The sequence below is a fragment of the Alnus glutinosa genome, chromosome 6 (assembly GCF_958979055.1).
Source record: "Alnus glutinosa chromosome 6, dhAlnGlut1.1, whole genome shotgun sequence".
Lineage (NCBI taxonomy): Eukaryota > Viridiplantae > Streptophyta > Magnoliopsida > Fagales > Betulaceae > Alnus > Alnus glutinosa.
Genome location: NC_084891.1, coordinates 24,789,764 through 24,812,849, shown reverse-complemented (window position 1 = coordinate 24,812,849; position 23,086 = coordinate 24,789,764). Strand labels below are relative to the sequence as shown.

Sequence of the window (23,086 nt, the reverse complement as noted above, 5' to 3'; positions counted from 1 at the left end):
ATGGGTTGGATTCCTCGGAGGTGACAAATGGACGGGTCGATCCTGGGACGTTAGGTGTGTGAGTTTAGAGACGAGGAACCGCACGTGAGAAACAGTGCACATAAAATGTGTGCCACGATGAACGAGACATTGGGACACGTGGCAGGAGCGATGGACCCTGGTCGGACACTGGACTGACAGGCTGGCCACCACAGCCGGCAAGGCCTGTCGTGCTCGCAGGTATATGCGCGCAATCTCCGCTAGCGCGCCACCTCACCAGTCGGCCGTCACCACCAACTTCTTCCCCATTTTTCTGAATTTGTTTTTTGTTAACGACAATTGTCAAATTACTATTGATTTGCCTTTCTGGCTTTCTTTAGCGACAATTGTTTATGCTACTGATAGAAAAAATTATCAACCTTAATATAATGATAATAAAAATCTAAGTTAATAAAAAATATGCAGATAGTGTTATTTATATACATTCTTTTATTAATTGCATGATTAATTAAATAGTTTTGATAGTGTTAGTTATATGAGAGAGACTGGGCTGGGTCTATGGACCATAATTGTGATTACATTAATGAGTTTTATATATCAGCCGCCACAACTAATAATCGATTTTAGAATAATCACATGAATTTTCAAATGCAATAATGTGACACATCAAACTTTCAAAGTGTACTAAAAAGATTACTTTTGTCGAAATATTCATATAATACATCTATTCTCTTAAAAACTAAAAGTGTGTCAAAAATGCCACTCTCTGCAATCGAATTCTGTCAAAACACCTAACAAATTTCATTAATGTATCATATTAACATCAATAAAATAACGACATACGTTACTGTTAATAATATATATATATATATATATATATATATATATAAAAGATTATAAAGTTAAAGAAATTAAAAACTTTAAAAATTAATTAAAAAAAAAGGGAAGATAAAACAAGAAGAAAATGGGTAGCTCGGGAGCCACCACCAGCCCGACAGCCACTCATTTTCTTCTTGTTTCTTTTTTTATTTTCTTTTTTAATTAAAAAATAATAATTTTTTTAAGTTTTTAATTTCTTTAACTTTTTAGTTTTATATTAATAGTTTTTTTTTAAAAAAAAAAAAGTTTTTGTTTAATTTTTTATTTTAGTTTTTAAGAGAATAAAGATATTATAGGAATATTTTGACAAAAGTGGTATTTTTGACACACTTTGATAGTTTGATGGATCACATTATTGCATTTGAAAATTTATGGTGCTATTCTAAAATCGAGTGTTAGTTTAGGAGTTTTTTTTTTTTCTCCTTTTAAATAATAATATAAGAAATACTCCTAATTAGACAAAATTTTATGTATGAACAAATGAACAATGTTTTGACATCTTAACTTGACTTTTGTGATAAAATGATTTTGACATATTTTGGAAGGGAAATAAATTTTTTCCAAATTGGAGTGGAATAATTTCTACATGAAATTCAATCCACTCTGGTATTGTATATCACTTTACTGACTGTCGACTAAAGTTTCAATCCAATTTATAAAATTGCCATGTATCTCTTAACAAAGGAGAAACACATAATTTTTTTAGTTAGTATATATATAAAAAACACATAAATTTGTAATATAACTATTAGATAGTAAGTGATTTCTCGAATACTGAAAAGTTACATAACATTTTTTATAGGCTAAATCGTACAAAATTCCTCCAATTAATATCCCATCCAAAATATGTCAAAATCATTTTATCACAAAAGTCAAGTTAAGATGCCCAAAAACTATTCATTTTGTTCATACCCAAAATTATGTCCTTTTAGACACATACTTATGATTAAGCTATAAGTGGACATCTTAACTTGACTAATTTTGCGATGAAAAGATTGGTTTGTACCTGCATCAGTTTGATTTGCATTATGAGCTCAGTAGGTGGTTCTTAGTTTGAGGCTTGCTCCTAGGTTTTTGAACAAATAGCAATTTATAGTCAATATTGAATAGTCTTGTGTTGAGAACTTCTTATTTGAAGGGCAAAAATAAATTTGGTCTTCAGAATTTTTTTCCCTTTTTGAGATAAAAAAAAAAAAAAAGAAGCAAAAATTTTTGCTCATGGTAGTGGCAACCACCGCTGGGCCACCCTTGTGATGGTAATTTGGCCGCCCTGATCATCGCCAAAGACATATAGCGGCCACTACGAGGCCACCAAATGCGTATAGCGGCCACCTTAGATTCACTTAATGGTGGCCCCACCTCCATTAGCAGATACTGCACCATCCAATTTTTTATTTTTATTTATTTATTTTTTTAAAAAAAGATAATTACTATTTTTATTGTCATACATGTAATCAGCACCCCTACACTTGGAAATAAATAAATAAGTAAATGTATATGAACAATTTTGTGTTTTATTTATTTATTTTGTGTTTTATTTATTTATTTTGTGTTTTTGAAAGAGAAAAAGTTTATTTTCATTATTCCACATACATCTCTTGTCCATCTTCATAAAAGAGATGTGTAGGAGGGAGAATAACACCAAATCTATCTCTTTTCTAAAACAGTTTTTTTTTTCTTTTTTTTCTTTTTTTTTATGAAAGGTGTGTAAGTAATAAAGCCACGTCCAAACATTTGTCTGGTAAAAAAGAATTTTCAGTACTTGAAAAATGAAATAGATTTTTAAAATTTTTAACAAATGAGCCCTTAGTACCCATCGTCTTAAATTTTTTGTAAGTTTGATGGGAACACAATTACTTACTTATCACTATTGGGATAGTTTCCGATAAGGTGACACAAGCTTTCGTAAAATCCTTTCTTCACCTTACAAAATAATAAATATCATAAAGGAGCTCGCTGGGGATGCCAGTCGGACCCACTCCAACGCCTAAGTCAGTCTTTTTAGAAAATTCAAATCAAGTCTTTATAAATAAAAATTCATCTATCTCATACAGGGTGATTTGCACTTATTTATAGAAGGGATTTCAACAGTTCACTTTGGATCGGGTGAGAATTGATTTCCTGACTCCGCGATTCCTTCTCGACATACCCGGGATCCGTATAGCTCAAATATCTCGAAATTTATAACCTAATAACATGGTTATCCATATTATTAGGTTGATGTATATGTCTTAACGAAATACTATGATAGATACTTATGATTAATTATTTTACAATGTCGATGTTTTACACATAATGTTATGGGAGCAATGTCAGTCACTCAAAGGATATTTTTTTTTTTAACACCCTCCAATTATATGGTGGCACTCGTCATAAAGCTGTAAAAAAATTATAAAAGAATTATAAGCCTAGCGTTTTTCTTACTAAGAATAGTAGTTTCCATTAATAACCGGCCGTTTTGATCATTTGGAACCACTCGATGAATATAATCTATCTTTTTCGGAGGCCTCAATGACCATAGATAACCCACAGTTCTCTAGCAAAAATACAAAATGATACAATTTTCCTCCAAATTGAATCTAAATAAAATCTTGCAAAAAAGTTTATTAAATTATTTTGTCAATTTATTAAAAAATGAGAGAATTATATGCTTTATTAAATATATTTAGAAATGGATATGATAATTACATGCATTAAAATTATATGTCAATTTAATAGATTGAATTTAAAATTTCCTTGATCGAGCCAATTCGACGAAAGCTTCATCTAAATCGAAAGTCATGTTTCTCCTTCATTGCCACGTAAAGATTATGCTCTGCACAATGAGGTTTGATTGTATGATTTAAATAGAAAGTCCATAGACGGCTTCAAATTAAGCAAAATGATTGGATTTGAATTCTTAGTAATTAGTTGTCTAAATTGTTTGCGAAATAGTTCATGTGATCAGACCTAATTGTTTGGGTAAACGGCTGGACAACTCCAAATTTATTTGAATAGTTAAGTCTTCTCATTAAGCAAAATGATTGAATTGTGATCCATAATAATTAGTTATTTAAATTGTTTATGAAAGGGCTCACGTGAGACCCAACTATTCGAACAGACGGCTGACCAGCTCTAAATTTATTTGAATAATTAAGTCCGCATAAACTCTCCCATAATATCTCCTTAAATTGGTGTGGATCCAAAATGTTTTAGCTAATGGAACTGACTAGAGATAATAGGAAGTGGGATTCATGGATGACAGCTCCATATAATTGCTTTTGGACTGTTTTTCGAGAGGGCCATGGAAAAGTATGGAGCTTTCTTGTTATATAACATAACAAAGACAATTTAAAACAAAACAAAGTAACATGGCATGGCATGGCATGTAGGCCCCCGTGGCGTCTTTATTGGCTAATCAAAGGGTTAGGTGTGAAAAATAAAAGGGCAATGGTCTTTAATCCATAATTAATCTTCTGGAATCCATAATAATGTCTCTACAGGTGTATGGTCAATCGAATAATTAAATTACACCATTAAAATAGTTTAATTAGTTATAGAATGATAGGGGACGTGAATGACCAGTTCATTGACACCACCCTTTTAAAATGCATTTATAAATACAAACTTCCTAGGTTTAAATAGAAATCAATCATAAGTTTATGGAATAAAATAAAAGAAAAACTTGATCTTTCATTAATTTTGAAAACATATACCAAAACTTTAAAAATGTGTAAGTGTAGGGTATCAATCTTTCAATTATTTTTAATTTCAACCATTTGTTAGAATTTTTCGTTAAATCCTATCAAAATTTTCAAAATACCTGTGTTTATTTTTTTAAAATTTTTTTCAACGATTCATGTATGAGTATTTTTACAAATTCCGTTAAATTCTGACCAACACCAAAATCGTAGCAATTTTTTTTCCTAAAAAAAATGGTATTTCAGAAATTTTGATAGGATTTAACGAAAAATTCTAATGGGTGGTTGAAATTGAAAAAAAAAAATAAAAAAATTGAAAGATAGATATCCTAAATTAACACTATTTAAAATTTGGATATCTTTTTTTAAAAAATGATAAAAGATGAAGATTATAAGTGAAGCTCTTTTTAAAATAAAATAAAAACAGTAATAGATTTTTTTAAGAATTTTTATCTTTAATATAATTTAATTATTCGTAGGTCTGCGTTTGGTTGCAACGGTTGAGTATAACTTAGAATTAATACATTCTATCTTAAAATTACTTTTATATTTTTATGACTTTTTTTTTCTTCTATTTGTTATATTTTTATAACTTGTTTACCTTAAAAACAACCTTATAAGTTTTTTGCGTAATCTCAATATATGTAAATTACTTAATTTTTATTCATAATTTATTTATATGATCATAGAGTACGTTACTGCCTAAGCTATTCTAAGATATATATAAGAACAACGACTATTCGTATCTCTAAGATAAACACAATAATAACTATTTTTTCTCAATTAAATAGTCATTTTATAGGAATAAACACAATGATCGAAAAACTACTGTCTACCTTATAATTACAACTACCTAGCTATATCAAATTTTTTTCTTAGGTATATACCAACAGGGATGGAACCATAATCTTTTAAAAACATTAACAAAGGGCCAAGTATATATATATATTTATATATTAAAAATTAACAATAAATATTAGTGCATGTTTGCGTATGACACATTCACAAAATTTATGCAGAAACTTTAATTTTAATAAAATTTAAACTGGTGCATATCCATTCTTTTATTAACAAAATTAATTTTGTGCATGGGTTACGTACGTACAAATAATATATATTATTAGTGCATAAAAATATATATATATATATATATAGTGAGACATGGACTAGCCGTCCAGCAACAAAAAAGGCTACGTACTTACGTAGAGTAGGAACTGAGAAAGAAATTGTCAATTCCTAAGGAGTTGAAATGAAAAAAAAAATAAAAAAAAAATAAAAAAAAAATAAGATAATCAAGAGGACAAGTAATGAGTTGTCTGAATAAGAATGTGAATACGTTCGTTCATGAATCATGCGTATGATATAAAGGGAAGATGAGAGACACGCATGGGTAACGTGTTTGTTGCATTGAGAAGTTGAGAATTTTAAATTATTTATTTACTAATTTTTAATTATTATTATTATTATTTTGGTAGATAGAGAAGCTGAGATTCAATGTGTGCATGATTGCACTCCAGCACGACGAAAAAAAATGGTCATGAAAATTGAAAAATGCCAACGTGCAAGTCGTGGGGAAATTCCACGCTGACCAATCAATGACCTTAGCTTCCTTTATATATTTTTCTTCAACTCCTCCATAAATATATATAATCCCTGTCGGTTTTACTTTCACATTGAAGAAAGACTGACTGACTATATATTTATATATATATATATATATATATATATATATATATATATATATATATATATTTATTAATTATATAATTAACTGGATCGAAGACTCGATCCCTTGTGGTTCTTTCCAGTTGGTTAGCAATTGTGCGTTTATGCGTGTAGGCACCGGCACAAGAAATCAAACTTACAGATTGATTCATATATACAAACGAATTAAAACGAAGCTATTGTCGAGTAGGGGTGGCAATTTTTTTTTACACGATTTATGAATTTAATATTAATTTAATATAAAATTAGTGAGTTATAGACTTATAGTTGATGGGTCTGACCTGTTCAATTAAATAAATTGAGTTAGGATTTGACATATATATATATATATCCATGCATCGACATAATTTGAACCTGACAAGTAAACACGAATTGACCAATATATATATTTTTTTAATTTAAAAAAAATTTAAAGAAAACATTAAGGAGTGATAGTTTGAAAAGTAGTATATATATTTTTTTATTTTATTTTTTTAAAAAAATAAAATTAAGGGCCTAATATTTACTGCCATGCCAACAAGATTTCATTTTTTGATCAGTAAAATTATTCTGGTTAAGTAAGCCGACAAAAGCTAAACAAGATAATATACATTTTTTACTCCAAGAAAAAAAAAAAAGAAAAGAAAAAAGGAAAAGAAAAAGAAAGAATAATGTACATTGTTTCCTATCCAGCACACGATTTTTGTGCCCACAGACACCAATGAGCAGACACAGACAGGAACATAATTCATATTATAAAATTATAAATCGTGTATTAATCATAATTTCTGCTATTATCCTCTTTCTTACACTAAATTACCCACCATATATATTCATCCAAAAAACAAAAACTACACGCCGTTTACCCACCAGCTTTTTATAAGTACGATTTGTGTTGAAAATGGTTTTGTCGGATCCTGAAATTTACCGAGGACTTGACTTGGCCAATGGCCATCTCAACCCGAAGCTTCCAAGTTTATTGTCCAATGACTAGAAAGAACTTTCTATGTCAGCATAACCAAGGGGAGCACAGAACCACCATCGAAGGGTCCCCGAAAATCAATACCGACAAGTATGGGGACTAACTTAGACCGTCGCAATCCTTGACATTTGCAGAAAGAATTCTTTTTCTTTTTTTCTTTTTCTTTTTTTGGATATTTCCCATTCTATTTTTCTTTTGGCTGCATGTGCTACCCACATTTAAGTTATCACTCTTAAAAGCCTAATAAAACCAATATAAATAAAGAAAAGAAAAAAATAAACCAATATAAAATGTAACACTCATGAACACATTTATAATCCACAACTTAACGTTCCTAAAATGTCAATCTATCTCACTCAAATCATTGGGATCATTTCAATGTGGAACTAACTTCCGGAGGTGTCACAATCTCTTCCACTCAAATCTCTGATGTCTTTGTTAGGGCTTATGCCATGACATGCCTCAGCGCCGCATAGTGTTAATAAGTTTATTTGATATCATTTGTAACGACCTAGAGAAAGTATTAACCACATATATACTATCACTTCAAAATTACTAGTCAAATTATAATTTCCTAAAATCACTTTTGTAGCCACTGCAGCTCTACTTGGTATCCACCTAGCTTTATCTTGGGGCTGCACTTTTACCTTGATTGAAGGTGATTCCTGCTCTCCCATCTTGGCTATCAACAAATGACAATTTTTTTTTTTTGTTTTTTTGATCGGCCGTGTGCCCTTGTTTTCCTCTTGTACCACTTCTAAGGTCTCTAGATGTGCCAATTTTCTAACACACTCGGTTGCAAAATGAGCCGCTTTTCACTTGGTGTTTAGAAGCATTCTCAAAAACTCGCATTTTCTTTTTGCTTTAAGGATTAAGAGCGGTAAAAACACTCGTCCTTTGTAATTTTTCCCTAAATACTACTGAATGAGAGAGCTCATGAGATGCCAGTCGATGTGAATCCCCAAAACTTAATTTGAACGAGCAATTAAATGTCCCGTCTAGGTTGGTATCCGATTTAACTTCAGCGCTTTCTTGCCGTTGAAATTAATTATGGCTGTGATATGTGATATCCACATCATCCATGTGAAACATTACTGATTACTTCATTGTCACCATCGCCACTTCCTTGTTGAAGATATCAATAATGTCCACAATCTACAATAACAACTTCAGCCATATGCAGATATGGACGTCTTTCTAACTCTGAACAAAACATAAAAAAACTATGAAGTATGGCAACCATGAAACGTAAATATCATGGGCGCTAAAATGGGTGCTGCCAGCAATCAGATGCGGAACTGCAGCATAAGCATTGCTCTTCGTACGGTTTAGGGCTTCTTTTTTGATAAATCAGGAGGCCCCCATTTCAGGGTAGGAATTTGAACAAGGACTGCAAAGTTGTCCGACTCTTTTTGTTAGGTTAGCTTCCAACTATTTTCTCACTACTGAAAATGCTGTAAATGTCACTGCAGATGGCCACTGTGCTCGATGAGACAGCTAACAATATCATCACCCATGATACTAGTCTGTCGTTCTTTGTTGCAATTCCATGAGTGTCCCTGCACAACAGCAGATATAATTATTTACATTTAAAACGTTAAGAAAATAAGGAAGCATAAGTTTATGACAGAGAAAGGAGGTGTTTTAGATCAACTTTCTCACAGATGTACACACTTTCACCATTCAGCTCTATCTGTGTCCGTATCTTTAATCAAGTCAAAATCGGACATCAATTTTTTTCTTTTTTTTCACAGAATTAAACTGAGTTCAACTTGAGCATCAAATAAAGAAAATTAGGAACTATCAATAATTTTTTTTATTTTTTATTTTGGCTTAGAAAGAAAAAATCGATATATGGATTCATATATCAACTATGCTTCAAGATGCAGTTCGTTTAGAATCATACAACAGTGGCCTTATCATTGACAGCCACCTAACTAGAGAAAGAGTAAACAAACACTAGCAAAAAGTTTAGCGTGCGACTATAAATTTAAACTACATATGCATTTCCATTTATTTATGCGATAGTGAAAATAAGCACAAATATACATTATTATAGATGTTATTATTTTTTAGGCTAAAGAGTGTTGGCCAAAACAATAAAATCAGCTAGTCTTCAAGTTTTGGCTAATTAATGTATGAACTAAAAGGCAACTAGCGAGATTCAACGTAGTTGGTTTTGCTTACCTAAGTGCGATTGCAGATGGAAAGATGAATCCAACAGCGATGGCAGCTGTGGCACCAGTGAACTGAAACGCATCCCAAATACTAGGCACAAAGTTGGCTCCCACAAAGATAAACCCCATGAGAACTGAAGTTACTGAGAAGAATCTCTGGTTGTCAAACGCAATGGGAATGGCATAGGGAAAAAGAAGACCATCTAGGTTGAGGCGAAGTGAGAAAAACACAATCGGAAAAACAAGCATCAGGTGGATGCCATAGCTCACCCTAACCACATCATCAAGTACTGAGCTGTATGGAATTCCAAGATCGCCATCAAAATTAGCAAGTACATCATCTAGTGTTTGATCCCCAAAAAGAATAAATCCAAAGAAGCTGGTCGCAATGTAAACAGATGAGCATAGCGTGAGCGACATTCGGACTATTGACTTCATTTGAGAGGAATCTTTTAGTTCATTCTCTATAGGATGAACTGCAAAAAGCATTGTGCAAGTTATCAATACAAGTCGAAGCAATAAATTAACACCAATTGGACATCTTCCAAATATTGATTTCATGACAAGCCTAAATAGCCTAAACGCAGTTAGTACTTCCGTCCAAAAAATGAACTGCCCGCCACGTCAAACCTATCAAAGAGTGCCATGTGTCCCATATGTCACATTAGTATTGTTTAAAAATTAAAAATATATATAAAAAAGGAAATTAAAAAAAAAAAGAAAAGAAAAGAATTAGGGGGTGGAGGGGGGGGGATACACCCCGCCACCAGGAGATCTCCCACACCATCATTCTTTTCTTTTTTTAAAAAATAAAAATTGTTATTTATTTATTTTATTTTAAAATAATGCTGATGTGGCATGTGAGACACTTGTCGGATTGTGAGAGGACTTGACATGTCATGTTGTTAAGTTATTGGACGTAAGTACCAACTGCATTTATAAGATGTTCACATGTACCAGTTGTGAAAATTTTGCAAACGAGGTGGCTATTTGATGACAAGGCAAAACACATGTACTAAAAAAGTATTTAGCCCGTAAAAGTAAATTGAAAAGTCTTTCTTTCTTTTTTGTTTTAAACATCTGATCATAGTAAAAAATCAAGTAATATGAGCCTTTCTGCCATGACTTCTTAAACCAAGAAATTCTCAAACAGAAAATACATCTAGATATTTCTCGAAAATACTTTCCGAATGATATCAAAATGCATTCATAATATTTCCATATTAGCAAAAAATACTATATTTTTGTCCATCACGGTGTTATATAACAAATGAAATTGAGCAGTTGAGAGGAAAACAAAAAATTGCGCAGAGCCAACCCCCAACATTATGGATAAATTTATAAGGGGGTGGTCAGTAATTGCTGTCATAGTTGTTGTGAACTTAAATGAGATTCCAAAACTTACTATTATGGTGACAGATATAGGCAGTGACTAGAACTGGAATAGTTGTGAAAAGCTTCCAAAATGATGCCTGATTAACAAGTTCAGGCATCAAACGAGGCATTCTAATGCTCCCCTCCATCATTTTAACGGTTGCTACTCCTGCCGTGATTGCCACAAATACAATCGCCAAACCCACTGACAATGCTGAAGTGTATCTCAAGGAATCTAACATCACCAATAAAATACAGGCACATAAATCAATCAATATTTATCACAGCTGTTGGGCCAGTTAACAACAAAAACTAGAAAGGTGAATGCACTCTAACGCATAGGAAAAGTTCTGCAAGTTTATATGTATATGTCCTACAATCAGATATTATAGGGGGTGTTTGGCAACAAACAACATATTCCCCTCCTTTATTTTCATTTTTCTAAAAAACAAACAACTTCAAAACATTCTAACCTTTTTTACTTTTTATATCACATCAATAATTTTTTATTATTATTCATATAAAAATATCCACTACAATACAAAATTTTTTCACTTTTTCATACAAATTCTTTCTACTTTATATCACATCAATCACTTCTTACTACTACCCAAAAAAAAAAAAAAAATCAACTCAACAATCTTTACCAAACACTACCGTCATCTTGAAGGAACATGGAAGAAACTAATTTAACTTCCTTTAACTGTGTGCCTTGTCAAGTTAATAGAGTTATAAAGGAACTCTACTGGCAACTCTTGTGCACATTGCACTGATAGGACTACCAGAACTGAATGACACAGCTCAAAATATTTTGAACTAATCATAAGCGTAAAAAGCCAAAGACCAGTGGCAAACTCTTCTTTTCTTGGAATAAGAGAAAGAGTAGTGTCTAGCAACAGCCAGACATCCATAGCCAACACTATAGTCTCCAGTAGTGTCTAGCGACAGCCAGGTAAACAAAAACCATATGGTAAACCAAAGTCATGCTCTCAATAAAAAATGGGAATGACTTAGTAATCATATCAGGGCTAGCAGGCTAAAATGCATAGAGTATCAGGTACCATAGATAAGATATATAAACAAACACATGCATGGAAAGTGGAGACCCACCAACGCGCTTGAATGAAACGAGAGGAGCAAAAACAAAGAGTGTAGTTAGAAGCAGTAAGGAGGAGCGTGTGGTCCACCAATGCTGACCAAACCATTCTTCCACCACACCTGAATGCCGCATCCCATCTGACCATGTCCCTGATAACACATCACCTGCACACAATTGCATAATAATTAAAAGTACTAAATAACATCAAAAGAAAAATAAAATTCCACAATGTTTACTTTCTTTGCTGATCACATGCGCAAGCAATTCGACCAACAAAACTAATAACATCATGTACAATGAGGGACTTAGTACAACTGTTTGAGAAGATGTTAACTAGCTAGGCTGTTCAACCTGGCAAAAGTTAGCAATAATTTCCTGAAGTCTAACTATAAAACCAACCTCAACCCTGATGACAAACGAAAATTGCACGTTGTTTTAATTAACAAATTAAAACATGTAACCAAGATGCCTTAGTCATGACCATGCTTTGGCAGAGGCATCTAACGCCACAAAGGAGTCTTAATATTAACCCCACAAAGGCGTCTTAGATGGGCTTGCCTTCTGTACGCCCTGGTCAAGCTGCCCAAGCACACAAGTTTTTCATGCCTGCCAGACTGGAGACAGGGCTCAGGATGCCCATAGAGCATGGCAGTCATAAGCTCAACAGGAAATGCCATTTTAGGGTTGTAGCTTCGATGGATTAAATGAGGAAAACACTATGGCCGTTACTCCTTAGGGCTGACTTCTTCGCCATAACCTTTCATACTTTGGTATCAGCATGTTCCTACTTTGAATGATACATGTGATTCCATCTACTAAAAATGTCAAATTGTGATCCTTGTCACAATTACCCTATAAATGACAGATGGCTTTTCATTAGACTAGGAAAATTATATCACTTGTCATAAGACTCAAAAACTTGCGATCAATATGACACAAGCAAGTCATAAGACATATTATCAACTAAAAGCTCAGGATCCCTAAAGGTTACATCTCATACCACAAGGATTTAATAACCTTCCCTGGCAGTCTTGAAGAGACCTTGTGACATTACCCTTCTTTGGGCTCTGATAACTCAAAATTCCCATTGGTCCACAAGCACCTTACCCCTCCAATATTTCTATATTCCGAGGTGACTCCCTCTTCCGACATTTATGTGTGATTGTATTGCTTTTCTTCTCCTAGCTATAGTCCTTTACATGCGTTCATTTATGTCGTTGATGCCCCTCTGCTGACTATCTTTGCTAATTAACTCCGATTTCACTTCGATTAATTGCTGCCCCAGATTAAACCCTTAAACAAAAACTCCCAATTCAGCGCCGCTAATACCAACCTGAATCCTACAGCTGCCTTAGACTTTAATCCCAAAAAATTAACAGGTGCTCATAAGGGAGCCATAGGACCCAATTCAAAACCCCAACAGAAGAATTTACCAAAATCTAAAAACAAAAAATCTAGTCACGAAAAAAAGGGTACGTACCGATGATGATCATGTAAACAACGAGTATGCCCAAGTTGTTGACCACAATGCAGACCTGCAAGAGGGTCCGCCCGGCGCCACCGAAGGCGTCACCAACCACACCCGAGTACGAGGCGGACTTGGAGGCCCGACTGAACCTCAGAATCATGTCGGTGGACGACTCCGTCAAGACTGCGACCAGGGCGATCATGATGAGACCCGGCACCAGCCCCAGTTGCTTCACGGCTGCCGGGAGAGCCATGATCCCCGCCCCCACGATCGTCGAGGAGAGATTGAAAACGGCGCCTGAGTAGGACGCGCCGCCGAATTCCACCTCGCGGTCGTCATGTTTCTCGGGGAGGAGAAGAGGCGCCCGAGGACTTCGGCGGTACTTCCGGTCCGTTGAGGGCAGAATCGTCATTTTTTAAGAATTAGCCGTTTCGCAAGAGGGTGGGCGAGGAAGGAGGGGATTCGGGAAGCGGAGATGTTTACGCGGGAGCAGGAGTAGGAAGTGTACAAACGTGCATTCGGTGGTGGGAAGCGAATGGGAAGATTACTTCATCAATATTAAAATTCAGAGGAAGTGGAACTTTTTGGGTTAGCCGTTACTAAGTCGACAAAAGGGAAGTCTTTCTAGCTACTCGACGAATCTGTTACTGCAAGCACGAGGAAATCCAATAGGGCTACGCACCAACTGATTTCTTCATCAATATTAGAATTCGCTTTTGTGCGCCGCATGTTGCAACGGCTACATATATATATATGTATCCGTTACAACTTTCACGAGCCTCAACTCCTCTTTTTTTTCTTTTTTTTTTGAAGGGAGTCTCAAGTCCTCTTGGTTGAAAGTGGAAAGAAGCATTTAACTTACATTTACTACTAATTAAATAGGTTCAAATTTGGAAAAATATCACACCTCTGGCCACGCGTCGTATTAGTTTCTTGTAGCTATAAATTGAATTCTTGTTAGTCTCAATATTGAAAATTAAGGAAAACCAAATAAATTAAAGAAAAAAAAAAAAAAAAGGAAGAAGAGAGGGGTGGGGTGCAATTTAATGCTTGGAAGTTGGAACTTAAACGTTTTGTTGAAGGGAAACTTTCAAGTTTGAATTGAACGTGTCTATCTGTGACCAACACGACTTGTCGTGTCAAATGGATGTTTGGGCCCCATCATTACTATAAATTATAAAATCAAAGCTGATCCCCTTTGAACGTTTCAAAAGCCAGCTCAGGGGAGAAGACAAACCATTGATCACAGAATGGGCGGCAACAAATTGAAAATTTTATAGTACATTTAGATTTGTAACTAATTAATATTCCAGCACAGAAACAATTTTCTTCCATCTTAAGCAAATTTTCTTTTATAACTTTTTTAACGCATGCTGACTGTGTGTTTGGATGGAAGTGTGAAAAGTGAATAGAAGAGAAGGTAGATTAAAATAGAGAACCAACTCTCAAGTGGATGGAAACGGGAGGGCCTTTTACCACTTTTTATTTCATACCATAAAACCCCCAATTATTTTAAAAGAACTTACACAACCAAAAACGGTCAAAAAAAAAAAAAAAAAAGAGTATATTTAACGACAAGAATCCAAACTGACAAAAATAAGTATGCTTCTCTTCATATTTCTCTCTTCCCACTTCACTTCTGATCATTTCTTATCTACCTGAGTTGCCAAACATAATGTAGAGGTACAACTCCCTGTGCTTCAAACGCCGATGAAGACAATTTTGAGCTTATTTTACACTAAGCCTTTAGGTGTGAGAAAGTGAACCCAGTCCAGTGCACGAGGAAGGGTAACATAACCATGGGAAATTCAGCCGCACTGGAGAGCTATCAAGAGACAGTGAGGCAAAGTAACGTCTGAAAATTTCCGCGGCCATGGTTGAGACCTTATCCCACCTACTCTAAAAATTGTGGTTCATAAAAATTGTACCTTATCTTGCAATCATAGAATACCAGTAACAACAAAAAAACGGCAAACTGCAGCCATCTATTGTTACTTCCAACCCCTTGAACATGCTCTTAATATCCTTCACATTTAGTTCAAAGAACGATTGCCTGACTTCCTTGACAATGCAAGGAGCTTCACTATTCTTAAAAATCCCTTTGCCTGATATCAACTCTCTGGATATGTGTAATTCACGAAATAACTTTTCCAGAATCTAGGAAACTTACTCCTTTCAAACTTACAATGTAATGTTCTTTATATTTCAATGGTTCTTCAATTAGGGATCGAAGGAAGAATGCACCAATGTCTCCCAAAAGCAATAAAACATACTAACAGTGCTAAATGAAGACTCTAATCGATTTTTTTTATGCAGCAAAACTAGCAAAAGAATCAGGTAACCTCCTTAGACGGGCTTTGATTAATTAGGTGAGGCATAAACCAAAATGTTTGGCCCCATTCACCATATGCATACCATATGGCCCAAGGAAAATGTTCTATTTCATGGAATTCACGTCAGAACAAATGGAACATATTTGCATGAGAAGGTTTCCTACACATAATAACTAAAATCAGCAAAAATGGGTCATTTAATTGTACTTTGCAGAAAATGCTGTGGCAGAAACCACTAATAGAAAGGAAAAAGGTTAGCATTAAGGAGTTGATAAATTACTCCTGTCAGGAGCAAGGGCCTTAAGCAAGCTGTAAGGACATACATAACTTACAAATACATGGTTAAAACTTACAAGCATTGCTGTCAACTTTCTCATCACCAAATCAACGTTTTCTCTTTCTCTTGGAATCTGGATCTGAATGTGAAGCTAGCAACTTGGCCCCTATTGCAGAACTCCATAGAGCCCTTTCTACATCTGATGGTGAGAAGGAATCGCATTCTGAACTTAATTCCTGCAGATAATCTTCCACCAGATACTTAAAAAGACAGCTACAGTCCATAAAATAGTGGAAGCTCCAACTTTGACTACTTCTACAGTTCATTGACAGGAATACACCCACATGGAGCAAGTGCATATATGATTTGATGCATTATAAATCTAGATACTAAAAAGAATGTTTCAGGAAACACTCTGCTAAACTAAACTGAGATAAGAATTTTCTATGGTAAATGGTCAAGGTAGACTCATCCATCATCTGAAATGCCAATCACAAAGTGTTTGAACGAATACATAAAGTGTGGTTAGTTTTTGTGAATGGCTACTTTATTTTTAATTTTTTTTAAAAAAAAAAAATTGGTAAGTTACACACACCCAGTGGGACTTGAACCCACGAACTCATCATCCACCTTGCTACAAAGGGAGGAAGTACCATTTGAGCTAAAGCTCATAGGTGAGTAATTGTACTATTTCATACATCCTGTCAATGAGTAATTGTACTCCAACTCAAATAAAGTTTTGCTCTAACATGCAAGATAGGAGAGACAACTTACTAGCATGCCACTGAAACCTCAATTAGCATTGAGTTTAAATCATGAAAATAAACACAGTTTGATCCAAATATCAGAGCTCCCATCTGCCAAGAGACATCAGAAGCCACTGAGTTAAGCAATCTAATAATTGCCAAAGCCTCACTCTCCAAAATGACTTGGGCCTTGTTTGAAAACCACCTTCCCCCTCCCCCCAAATTTTCCCCCCACCCCCGGGCCCACACTCAGCAGACCAAAGGACAAGGCAAATGACCAAAGGACCCTAAATTTTTTTGCCCCTGCATCGTTCATCACTTCATCCAGCTTTTCTTTTTGACTTGTCCAATCCAACGCTGCAATTTACAGGTGTGTCTAAAAGACCAAAAAGCCCTCCATCTCCATCGCATCCCCATACCAGCATTCCGGATGGGTTCGTCTTTCTCCAGATTTGAACCTTCTTCGTCTTTCTCCAGATTTTTCATCCACCTTCATCTTTCCTCTTCCATTTTCACCCACCTGAACCTGTGCAACGGCCGTACTCCTTCCACTTTCAAGGAGACCTTTGTCCTCCTCCAATATTTTCAATTGCAGATGAATTTGTGTATCCCTTTCCTAACAGTAATAAGCATCTCTTCAGAAGGATTCTTCTGTGGCCTAGCATTCAGTCTACTCAAATCACGTGGGAACCAAACGCTCCATCAATGTAGTCTGGCCTGTCACCTACTCGATTTCAAAGCGTCATAACGCTCACTTTGGTCAGTTATTTTTCGAAACCCAAATCAACCGTGCGATACGCTGCAGAGCTTTGGCTCACCCATCAGCTCACCCATCCGCTCAACCTGTTGAATTTCGATTTCTACAACCCCACATCACTCTCCTATAAGTGAATCTATCATCTTCCAGAAATCACCAAGTGACGATGGTCATAACCCATTTGAAGGAATTTTCCCCTGAAATCGGTCATCTCCGACCCAAGAGGAATTTCCCCGGTGTTGCATCTCAACCCAGGCCCTCCAAGACGCAGACAACAACGGGTCCAATTACCAGATCACGAACAAAGGTAAATTTCATCTTCTTCGTTTATGTCTCGATTGGTGTATATTGTGGTCTGTTTTTTTGGTCTGTTTCCTAATATTGTGGTCTGTTTTTTTGGTTTTAATTGTCATTGATGGGCATGTGTTTGAACCTGTGTATGGCTGCTGGGAAATGGTTGAACTTTTAGAACTATTATGCAGGAAAAAAATCATGATTTCAATCTCTTACAAAGTCATATTTTCATTCATACCGAATATTAAACATTCTGACACTAGCTTGTTGCTTTATTGGCAACTATCAAGTTTTCAGAAATCATGTTTTTCACAAAATGTGCCCTGAATACCTATAAGTTAGAAGCCTTTGCACACATGAATATCGAGTAAACAAGAATCCCATATAATTATAGATCATTCTTCTCGCTGTCCTTGAGGTGTTAAAATTGACCATCATGATTTTGTATCATGCCGATAGAACTCTCCTTATGGAAACACAGACATTCAGCTTGCTCTTTTTTTTTTTTTGATGAATAAGAGCTTTATAAACCAAACAAAAACACCAACACACCAGCAAGCTGGACAACTATCTACCCAAAAGGGCTTACAACCAAAAAACAAAAATACAACCAACAGCCCTTACACAAACAATTCTCAACAACAACACAGAAACAACACCAGAAATAAAATCAATCCATCAACAAGTTATGCAGATTCCAATTCTGCAGAAGACGGATATTGACCATAGATCTACGATACTGCCCCTTCCCCATAAGCCTTGACCTGATTTCCCATTTGATCCTTGCAATAAGGCCTTCCTCTGAATACACCACATTACCATGAATCAAATTGTTACGTTGAATCCAAATATGATAAACAACAGCACCTAGACTCAACTTGCAGAGCCTAGTTTTAAGGCTTTTACCTTTCAACTGCATTATACACCAAATAGCTACATCATCCCAATCCACAACAGGAAAAGGTTCCAAGCAACTTTGCATCACATTCCTCCAAATCCGGCGGCTGAAGCTACACTTGAAAAACAAATGATCACGACACTCAATACATGCTCTGCAGAATGGACATAAGATGTCACCCTCATAACCCCAAATGCACATTTTTTCCTTGGTAATCAAAGCATCTCTCCATCGCATCCGGATTGCTGGTATGGGGATGCGATGGAGATGGAGGGCTTTTTGGTCTTTTAGACACACCTGTAAATTGCAGCGTTGGATTGGACAAGTCAAAAAGAAAAGCTGGATGAAGTGATGAACGATGCAGGGGCAAAAAAATTTGGGGTCCTTTGGTCATTTGCCTTGTCCTTTGGTCTGCTGAGTGTGGGCCCGGGGGTGGGGGAAAATTTGGGGGGAGGGGGAAGGTGGTTTTCAAACAAGGCCTTGGTTTTATCACAATGGTTAGTAGCAATCCCTCTCAAGGAGGTTCAGCCTCTTAAAATTCTGCAGCTACTACTAACTTTATGATATTAGCACAGGCTTGTCCCATGTGAACCCGCCCAAACTATCTCCTAAACACCACCAAAGACGACTTGAATTAAATTGCCGTCAACACCCACCTATATATTTTTTTTCATGATCTTACACTATATTTCTTAATTTACTAAAACTGACACCTACTCCGCCACGTAAAACATTTCGAAGTCTTCTTCAAATTTTTCAAATGTGTTGATATTCACCCTATGATCAACATCTTGAGCCTTGCTAGTGATGCAAATAACTTTGTTTTGACAAGGAGTGATGGGTTCCCAAGCAGTTTGCACCTTTAAAAACCTAGAAACCTTTTCTCATTACCCCAAAGGAGATCCCCAGAGTGTGAGCGAGCCCCTTCGCACTAAGCACTACCTCGGAGTAGCTGTCATCCCCCACCAGTGTGTATGTAAGTTACCAATCAAGTAAAAAATAACCTAGAAAGATTTGCCAAGAAGCCACAGAAATATTTTAAGTACAACAACAAAGAACCTGTATGTCCTGTGACCATTATTTGATTATTCAACCAAATACACAATAGTCAGAATCCCAACGGTCAGCACGCCAGAAACAATAATTATTTTATAAAGAAGATAGTCAAGAAATTGGATTAGAAATATATTGAAAGAAAATAATTCAAATTATCCATAAGCTTAGATGAAAAAGGACAGTATTCGTAAGAAGAGTTTGTCCTTTTTTCTTTTTTGTCTCTTTTGAAAAAAAAAAAAGAGTTATCTTCGGGGTAAAATAAATTCTGTAAAGCAAATGAATGGGAAAGTAAGTTTATAGGATAAAGCCAAAAGGGACTCCACTACATATGCATAATTTGTTCATTAAGATAGTGAGATATCAATCCCTAGCTTTGTTTTCCAACAAACTACAATAGCCCTCAAAGAATAAGCAAACTAGGCTTTCAAATTTTCTGTTGAAATTCACCTTGTGGTTAAAAAATAAACATTTACAATCTCTAGTTTCACAATTTTTTTTTACCACATCAATGTAGTAGAGAAACAAATAATAACCGTTGATTATTGCAATCCAACAACGTCCTTGCCTCAGATAAAGCATTTATAACAGCAAGTAAACACTTCCAGTCTTTTTCTCGCCTGAAACATACATGAACATATAATGATATAATTAACAAGTAAGAGACATTCACTGACCTTTGCCTTAGTCTGGAGCTTATCCGCGAATAGCAAGTACTGCTTCAGTGAATAATCTTTTGAGTTGCCCAGAGCCGCCTCCATAGCCTTTTTTTTACCAACATTACAACAAATCAATAACTAAAACCTAGAATCCAAAATCAACAGCAACGTAAACAGAGTTCATAAAGTAATAAACACAAGATACGGATTCAGGTCCAATTATCATATATCAATCATTCAGTATTGTGACAACTACCCGACGTGTGACTTAGCCACCCAGTGACTCACATATAATCAACACAATAATTTAATTAAAACCAAACCCTAATTATACCTCATCGGACATGAACGGTGCCAAATCCGGCGCGTAAGCGGCCAGGACGGCAGAGGCGGTGGCGGGACCGACGCCTTTGAGCACCGTAAGCTCGGAGACGGCCTTTGAGACATCAGGAAGAGATTGAAACGCTTTTGAGGATGCCGAATTCACTAAGGCCTCGTCCAAGGACGAAACGAAGTCCAACAAACGCGGCCTGAACGAAATTCACGTATACTCCTATCATAACATTCACACTGCATTTTAAATGTATGTATTTAGAGAGAGAGAGAGAGAGAGAGAGAGAGAGAGAGAGAGAGAGTACCTCCATTTGCCACGCGTGAGCTTCCACTGCATGAGCTTGGAGAGCTCGGTGGTGGTGATGTGGGGGCTAGGGTTTCGTTGGTGGAGGACTGGAGGTAGTTGGTTGCGGTAAAAGTCGTCCAGGGAAAGTAAATTGGGTTTGTTTAGGGATTCTATGCGAGATGAGTAGGAAGAGAGTGCCTCTTTCCAGAGACCAATCTCAGAGCATTCAAAATTCATTGCTCTTTTCTACGCCTATCCGGTTCTGGTTTCTCAGAGGTTCCCCGTTCCCGGCAGGGCAGCTTTTTGATTCTTTATGGTTTCTTGTTGGGCCGAGCTCTACGTTTCAAATCCACTAAACGCTAACCAACAGGGCCGCTTGAACTGGCCCTTTATTAACATGATTAAAATGATAAAGATCTTAAGGGGATGTTTGAGTGTTATACCCGACTGGCCGACTCAACTTTTTTCAACTCAACTTAACAAAATTTCAACCCAATTTAAAATACTAGAATGGTAATGATTGGATTGGATGAATTTTGTCAAAGATAAAAAATTAAAGAAGGTTGATAACGATTATTCTGGAGGTAAAAGGTAGTATACTAAGCTTTTTGATAATCAAAATAATTATAAGTTTGGGGATCAAAAGGTTGTGAAAATTTTCTGCCTTGCCAAGGGCTATAGTTTCACTAGGTTGGTGAAATAGCATTTTTAATTGTACATTTAGAAAAAATAATTCTTTTATGTTCTGGATCGAATTTACAAGGAGCATGAGATAAAATAACTGATCCATAATCAACTATGATAAATTCATACAATTTTTGAGATTTATTTTGCTCTTCTGACATACAATTCCATCCTGGTAGAAACACTTTTGTTACTAATTCTCTAGCATTTTTCATATGTTGATACTCAAGTTTTATAGGGAACAATTTTGGTTTGACTGATTTGTATTTGTGCAGTACATGGGATGGTTGGGCAAAAGTGGGTATTGCTGGCGCTAGAGAATGAGAACTTATACTGTCTGATTTTGAAGAGGAACGATCCTTTGAGGAATATGATGTTGTTTGAGAAAAAGTAGCTAATTTAGATGGTAAGGGAGGAAAATTTCCTGGGACAGTGAATTTATTCTAGGTTGGGACAATATTCATAGAAGGATAAATGAATGAATGATTAGTTGGAGATAATTGCTTATTCATGGTATAATCACCAGGATTCTGAATTTTTGATCTATCGGACTTATTCATTTTCCCTGTAGAAATTCACGGGTTAAGAAATCATGGACACTATTTGATTCTCCTTTTATATATTCAATTTTGAAATCGAAAGAGCGTAAAATCGCTTGCTATCTCGCAAATATTTGCTTAGAGACAATATTTTTAACACCTTTTTGTAAAACATCTTTTGCACTTTTACAATCAACACGAATAATAAATTATTGATTTAAGATATCATCTTGAAATTTATGAATGCATAATACAATAGCTAAAATTTCTTTTTTTATAGTACTATAATTTTGTTGTGTAGTATTCTATATGCCAGAATGATAGCGAACTAATTGTTCTTTAGAATTAGAAATTCTTTGTTTAAGGATACCTCCATATCCTATTTCAGAGGATGTTTCAACAATTTTAAAAGTATTGGGATAATGAAGGCTAGACATGGCAGGACTTTGACACGTTTTTTAACTTACCTAACAATTTCTGTATGTTGAGTAGACCATGGAGGAGGATTTTTTTTGTAATCGCTGATAAAGAGGTTTACAAATAATTTTAAGATTTTCATAATAATCATAAATATAATTTAAGCTTCTTAAAAATCTTTGTAACTGATTTTTATATTTTATTTCATCATAAAATTTATTTGCAAATTGTAAAGATCTATTTATGGGAGTAATGGTATTTTGAACAATATTGTGGCAAAGAAAACGAATATTATTTTGAAATAAATTAATCTTAGTGGGTGAAACTACTAATCCATTATTTTTTACGATTTGGACAAAGGTGTGTAGATGTTTCCAATGATGTTCAATAGATTTGGAAAAAATTAAAACATCATATATGTAGACAATCGAGAAATCAGTAAAAGGACTAAAAATATCATTCATAATA

The 23,086-nt window shown here is 35.2% G+C and overlaps 2 protein-coding genes across 5 annotated transcripts; both read right to left on the bottom strand.

The window, feature by feature from the left end:
* Positions 1-8,262: 8,262 nt before the first annotated feature.
* Positions 8,263-14,035, bottom strand: LOC133871175 (amino acid transporter AVT6A-like). Its single transcript, XM_062308559.1, has 5 exons — positions 13,355-14,035; positions 11,886-12,038; positions 10,807-11,010; positions 9,412-9,877; positions 8,263-8,783 (listed from the first exon to the last, which is right to left on the bottom strand). Exons 1-5 carry the CDS (start codon positions 13,752-13,754, stop codon positions 8,645-8,647), a joined length of 1,362 nt encoding a protein of 453 aa, XP_062164543.1. The 5' UTR covers positions 13,755-14,035; the 3' UTR covers positions 8,263-8,644.
* LOC133871176 (uncharacterized) lies at positions 11,904-21,295 on the bottom strand. Of its 4 annotated transcripts, none has more exons than XM_062308562.1 (5): positions 20,998-21,294; positions 20,694-20,889; positions 20,378-20,464; positions 16,029-16,188; positions 11,904-12,038 (listed from the first exon to the last, which is right to left on the bottom strand). In XM_062308562.1, the coding sequence occupies exons 1-4, from the start codon at positions 21,213-21,215 to the stop codon at positions 16,060-16,062; spliced, it is 630 nt and encodes a 209-aa protein (XP_062164546.1). In that variant the 5' UTR covers positions 21,216-21,294; the 3' UTR covers positions 11,904-12,038; positions 16,029-16,059. The 4 variants fall into 4 exon arrangements, with proteins under 4 accessions (XP_062164546.1, XP_062164547.1, XP_062164545.1 ...); XM_062308563.1 differs by lacking the exon at positions 11,904-12,038 and adding an exon at positions 15,665-15,835; XM_062308561.1 differs by lacking the exon at positions 11,904-12,038 and having other exon boundaries at positions 15,846-16,188; positions 20,998-21,293.
* Positions 21,296-23,086: the final 1,791 nt, after the last annotated feature.

Excerpts from the sequence above, each read along its gene's own strand:
- LOC133871175 (XM_062308559.1), bottom strand. The coding sequence starts at position 13,754 with ATGACGATTCTGCCCTCAACGGACCGGAAGTACCGCCGAAGTCCTCGG. Across the intron at positions 9,878-10,806 it reads CTATATCTGTCACCATAATA|TTCATCCTATAGAGAATGAA; the intron begins GTAAGTTTTGGA and ends TGCTTTTTGCAG. Across the intron at positions 8,784-9,411 it reads CCATCTGCAATCGCACTTAG|GGACACTCATGGAATTGCAA; the intron begins GTAAGCAAAACC and ends GCTGTTGTGCAG.
- LOC133871176 (XM_062308562.1), bottom strand. The coding sequence starts at position 21,215 with ATGAATTTTGAATGCTCTGAGATTGGTCTCTGGAAAGAGGCACTCTCT. Across the intron at positions 20,890-20,997 it reads CTCACGCGTGGCAAATGGAG|GCCGCGTTTGTTGGACTTCG; the intron begins GTACTCTCTCTC and ends AATTTCGTTCAG. Across the intron at positions 20,465-20,693 it reads CACCGTTCATGTCCGATGAG|GCTATGGAGGCGGCTCTGGG; the intron begins GTATAATTAGGG and ends GGTAAAAAAAAG.